This window comes from Sinocyclocheilus anshuiensis, unplaced genomic scaffold, assembly GCF_001515605.1.
Source record: "Sinocyclocheilus anshuiensis isolate Anshui unplaced genomic scaffold, SAMN03320099.WGS_v1.1 scaffold673, whole genome shotgun sequence".
NCBI lineage: Eukaryota > Metazoa > Chordata > Actinopteri > Cypriniformes > Cyprinidae > Sinocyclocheilus > Sinocyclocheilus anshuiensis.
The window spans coordinates 336,329-341,831 of record NW_015539862.1 but is presented as its reverse complement, the minus strand read 5'-3'; the positions used below and the strand labels follow the sequence as shown (position 1 = coordinate 341,831).

The 5,503-nt window shown below is 36.8% G+C and overlaps 1 protein-coding gene across 1 annotated transcript in view; it reads left to right on the top strand.

Moving 5' to 3' along the window:
- LOC107684932 (lysine-specific demethylase 4A-like) overlaps nucleotides 1–5,503 on the top strand; it is a 19,975-nt gene that overhangs the window by 3,434 nt on the left and 11,038 nt on the right. The window contains exons 6-14 of the mRNA XM_016481318.1: nucleotides 453–502; nucleotides 597–700; nucleotides 1,177–1,314; nucleotides 1,962–2,182; nucleotides 2,281–2,435; nucleotides 2,659–3,080; nucleotides 3,890–3,998; nucleotides 4,078–4,250; nucleotides 4,513–4,702. Of these exons, the coding sequence (XP_016336804.1) occupies nucleotides 453–502; nucleotides 597–700; nucleotides 1,177–1,314; nucleotides 1,962–2,182; nucleotides 2,281–2,435; nucleotides 2,659–3,080; nucleotides 3,890–3,998; nucleotides 4,078–4,250; nucleotides 4,513–4,702 (1,562 nt within the window). The remainder of the gene's footprint in view (nucleotides 1–452; nucleotides 503–596; nucleotides 701–1,176; nucleotides 1,315–1,961; nucleotides 2,183–2,280; nucleotides 2,436–2,658; nucleotides 3,081–3,889; nucleotides 3,999–4,077; nucleotides 4,251–4,512; nucleotides 4,703–5,503) is intronic.

Below are 5,503 nucleotides of genomic sequence, written 5' to 3'. Positions count from 1 at the left end.
CGGAAGGCCTGCGATCGGACGCCGAGGTTGCTTTGTTTCTTCTCGATAGGCGAGTTAACACCGTGTCTGCGCCGCAACAGCTAAAGTCTGTCTAGCACACTGGACGTTACAAAGCAACCGTTGAAAATCATTTGAAATTTGTGTCAATACATCATGAATAGAACGCAGCAGCAGTTTTCTGTCGTGTCATGCCACGCCGCATCCAGTGTAGACCATAGATAGTTCAGCGGAAAAAAGTTTTTTTTTTACCCAGTCATTTAAAAAGAACACATTTTAGAGCTGTAACGACAATACCGTGATACCGTGAAACCGTGATATTTTAGCTTAAGGCTATCATACCGTCAAAATCTCATACAGCCCATGCCTAGATTAAATGTGAGCCCATGGGCCATAAAGGTGGTTGTTGTAATTGTCTGTCCTAAGTGCTAAATTTGTCTGGAATGATCTCACAGGTACTGTGTGCCTCCCGAACATGGAAAAAGACTGGAGCGGTTAGCCAAAGGTAAACAGCCTTTTATGTCCTCAATTCTGTACAAGAAAATATTTTTCTCGATTTACATTTGCTCATATTTATTGCTTCCTATTGTCTTCCTAAGGCTTTTTCCCTGGAAGTTCACAAAACTGTGAAGCATTTCTTAGGCACAAGATGACTCTTATTTCTCCCTCAATTCTAAAGAAGTATGGCATTCCTTTTGAAAAGGTATGTTGTTGTGAGTGCATTTGATGACTTGATTTTTATTATTAGTACCCCATTTTAGGCCCGTTTCACACTAGACACGCAAGCAGTGTAATCAGACACAGACACTGTGAAAACACAGCTTGTTATATGTGTAGTATGTGTGGGACAGTGGGAGGGGAACACGGTCGCATCATAGCAGAGTATGCTGCCCAGCATAAATCAAAGCATGTGACATACAGTTGTCAGAAGAGAACACCTAAAAAAGGTGGCACAATGGACAATACCTATCTGTATTTGCAGTACACAAGCCTAGGTTCACCTGCGCGTGACGGACGCTGCCAGTGTGAAAGCACAACAGGCCTGTGCTGTTTCCACTCTGCTTATGCATCCAGTATGAAGCCAGACTTAGGCTTCCTGTTTCCGCAGTGTACTGTACATTTGTTTGTAGCTCTATTTGAGGAGGTTTTGTGATGTCATTGTCCGTTTTTGCTTTGCAGATCACTCAGGAGGCTGGAGAGTTCATGATAACGTTTCCATATGGCTATCATGCAGGGTTTAACCATGGTTTCAACTGTGCTGAATCTACCAACTTTGCCACAAGGCGATGGGTTGACTATGGAAAGCAAGCCATACTGGTAAAAATTAATAAATAAATAACCATTCAAAAGTTTAGGGTCGGTTATATCACAGGAGTAAATAAACTTTGAAAATGCATTAAAATAGAAAACATTTATTCTAAATTGTAATAATATTTCAATAGTATTACTGTTTTTATTGTGTTTTTTGATCAACTAAATGCATCCTTGGTGAGCATGAAAGACTCCAAAATATTATATATAATATGATCAAATGATTCCTGTGATGGCAAAGTTGAATTTTCAGCAGCCATTACTCCAGTCTTCAGTGTCACATGATCCTTCATTCTAGTATGCTGATTTGGTGCTCAAGAAACTTTTCTTCTTATTATATATGTTCAAAACAGTTGTCCTGCTGAATATTCTTGTTGACATTTTTATTTAGATTCTTTGATGAATAGGAAGTTTAAAAACAGCATTTGAAATGGAAGTCTTTTGAAACATTATTAATGTCTTTACTGGCAACTTTGATCAATAAAATGTGTCCATGCTGAATTAAAGTATTAAATTCTTTAAAAAAGCTTTTGAATGGTAGTGTATATATAAACAGTTGTAATCTCTATCATCTTTGTCAGTGGCATTTATTGTGTACTTAAATGCTTGTACACACTACACAGTGCATCGATCTTGGTATATTTTCCCCTTAGTGTTCTTGTAGAAAAGACATGGTGAAGATCTCCATGGATGTGTTTGTAAGGAAATTTCAGCCTGAACGGTACGAGCTGTGGTTGTCGGGGAAGGACAATGCTCCCATTGACCACTCCAAGCCTATGCCTGAAGCAGCTGAGTTTTTAGGTGGAGAGGCTGGGAAGAGTGGTGCTCAGGAACTCTGCAACGTTAACCAAAGTAGTGAGGGACAAAAAAAGAGGTGAAAAACAATCACTGATCTTCTCATTTGCACATACTGAGATGTGAAAAGAATCCTGTTATATCAGTTTTAAATGTTGCCTTTTCTAATTAAATTAGCTTGGCCAAACAAAGGATAGGAACCAAAAGACACAGGGTGTGTCTGGATTTACCAGAGGAAGTTCTTCCAAAGAGTGAAACAAATGATGAGGAGGTTGAATATGGCAAGAAGAGCCGCTTGACTACATACACAGAACAATGCAGAGAGTATCCAGGTGCGTCATGTTGTAATGGCCTAAATAAAAAAATTAAAAAAGACTTTTGTAGTCTTTACCTTTAATTGTTATTTCAAAGAAATAGTTTTACAGATTTTCAGAATTGACAAACTAAGGCAACTTTAAGTGATAGTGACCACTGGAGCACCTTCAAAAAATTGTGTTATTAATATATATATATATATATATATATGAAATTTGATGAAAACCAAATCTATTTCAGAATTGAAAGATGAAGATGACGATGACCTGCTGCCTCTGATGGGTTCAACCAGTTTAAAGATGCTTCCTGGTTCTAGAAGCCCTGCATCTGGGGAGCATGTTAGGGGCGCAGGTTTAAGTGCCACAAACCCGTTCTCAGCCTGTTCACAGTCCTTCCCAAAGCGTCATCTCTGTATAGCATCTGTCCCTACTGTCCCTCACTGCCTGTCAGCCGTGCCACGGATTTCCACCAAACCAGGGGTGGCAAGCCTTCTTTTTCATCGGACCCTGAGCCCTTCAGATGCCCTGCAGGTCCACAGCTATGCAGCCAGATCAGTGCTCTATAAACCTCAACAACCCAGCAAAGAGAAACCCAGAGAAGACCTCAATGAGTCAGACATCAAACCGGATGTGAGGCCAAATACGCCACAACCAAACACAAAGGTTGGTACATATATTGACTTAGCGTGTTGATATTTGATAGGGGCATTTTAAGTGATTTTGTAGTTGAGTACTGAAGCATATAAAAATGCAAGTAACTAAATATTATGCAATAAAATCAGCAGTTAATTGATTATAAAAAAATCAGTGAGCCAGTGATTATTTTCATGTAATTGCTGATAATAGACATTGAAACTGTATAATATTAAAGCTGTATTAAAACTATTATATTTATCTATAATATATACAGTATAATATATATTTATATTATACTGTATATTGAAACTGTATTAAAAATAAAACGCTAAACACGAAAATAAAATAATTGTAAATAATTTAAGTGCATTTAGCCGTCACATTATTATGTACAGTATGAAAAATGAATATTCATTTTAAAATTTATTAAAGGCATTTAACAATGTTATTAAATTATTAATATTTTAATTATTACTTTTGAATGAAATTACTTCAAAGGTAACTTGAATGTAAAAATTGAGGAAATGAATGTTACATGTAATCTTGTGACACTGAAGATTTGGAGTAATTGCTGCTGAAAATTTGTCTTTGCCATCACAAGAATAAAGTACGTTTTTAAATATATATATTAAAAAAGTCAGTTATTTTGCAATAATATTTCAAACTATTACTGTCTTCACAGTATTTTTATTTAAAAAATGCAGCCTTGGTGAGCATAAGAGTTTTCAAAAACATAAAAAAAGCATAGCAACTCCAAACTTTTGAACAGTTATATATTTAAATCACCTCGATGACATGAATCCAAATGAAAATGAACTCCTCTTGCTTTTTTTCAGCTTGAAATCGAGGGAGAGAAAGAGAATAAGAGCATGAAGAGGAAACTGCAGCCACTCAGTAAATTGCCACGCTTGCATCCCCTGCTCAGAGAAAGCTCCAGTGATGAAGGTTAGGATCTGCTTCACATTGTTCATTTATTGTCGCATCACTGTTTGTGCTCTTTCTAATTAGTTCCTTCACTCCACAGAGATTCAAGAGCCAGCAGCTGAGCCAGAGGAGACCGATCACTGGGCCAGACTCCTGGCTCCCATGTGGCAAAGCAAGCCACGCAACTTTAGAGTTGAGAAGGATTTTAACTTTCGCATGGGCCAGCATCCTCCGTACTGTGCAGTGTGTACCCTCTTTCACACGTACACAGAGGTAACATGCTATTACTATAATCACAAAAATCTCTTATTGCTCAAAGTTCTTTTGTTTGAGTGGCAAACACAGCAACTTGGTCTCATTGGCTGTTTGATGCTGCTAGTGGCTCAGAAATTACACACTGAAGTCTGATAAGTTGTGAAAACAAAATGTAGTAAAGACATGATACAGTAAGAAGTAATCATCCCTTTATTTGTGAGCTGATAGTTGAAAAGTGATTTGTGGAATCACTGTGCACTTTGCCGTTTCTTCTGTATAGGGTGATGTAATCGGCCTGAGCCAGAGTGGTTCAGCAGCTGAAGGAGGAGACATACAGAGGACCAAGCCACTGATTCCAGAGATGTGCTTCACCAGCAGCTCTGAAGGACACCTGTCCACCCCGAATCTGGAGGAAGATGGCACTAGCCAACTCGTCAGCTGCTTTGAGTGTAGTGTGCGTGTACATACAAGTAAGCAGTTTGTCACTCACTGTTATCACTGAAATATCTGCACTTGATATGATGTGTCACAGCAGTGGCAGGCCTTTTCTAGACAGCATTTTCTAATTCTTTTATAATTACACGTGCAGTTTATTAAACTAGAGACTGCATGGAATATTTCTACATTTTGTACAGATTTTACTTTCTCAATTCATATTCTTGGTTGTCTTATCATGTTCCATATAATTTGCCTACTGGCCATAGACAACCATTTAAGAGTTTGGGATTAATACTTTTAATAGTTCATTAATATTAACATTAATAGTAAGAAGAAATGTATCTCGATCACTAAATCAGCATATTATAATGATTTATGAAAGATCATGTGACACTGAAGACTGGGGTAATGGCTGCTGAAAATTCAGCTTTGCCATCTCAGGAATACATTATATTTTAAAACAAACAACAAATTACTTTAAATTGCTATAAATATTTCTTAATATTTTTGTTTTTACTATATTTTTAATTTATATTTTCAAATAAATGCAGCCTTGGTGAGAATAAGAGACTTCTTTCAAAAACATTAAAATGTCTTGCTGACCCCAAACTTTTGAACAGTAATGCATATAACCTCTTATTAAATGAGAGACTACATGGAATATCTGTGCCTTTTTAAAAGTTACATAACAGAACTATTCAAAGTAGGGCTGGGCGATACAGCCAAAAAAATGATATCTCTGTATTTTTTGGCTGAATTGCAATATACGGTACATATCTATGTATTTTCTAAATTTTTCTTTCTTCTTTGGATTATAAAATATATATTTATTT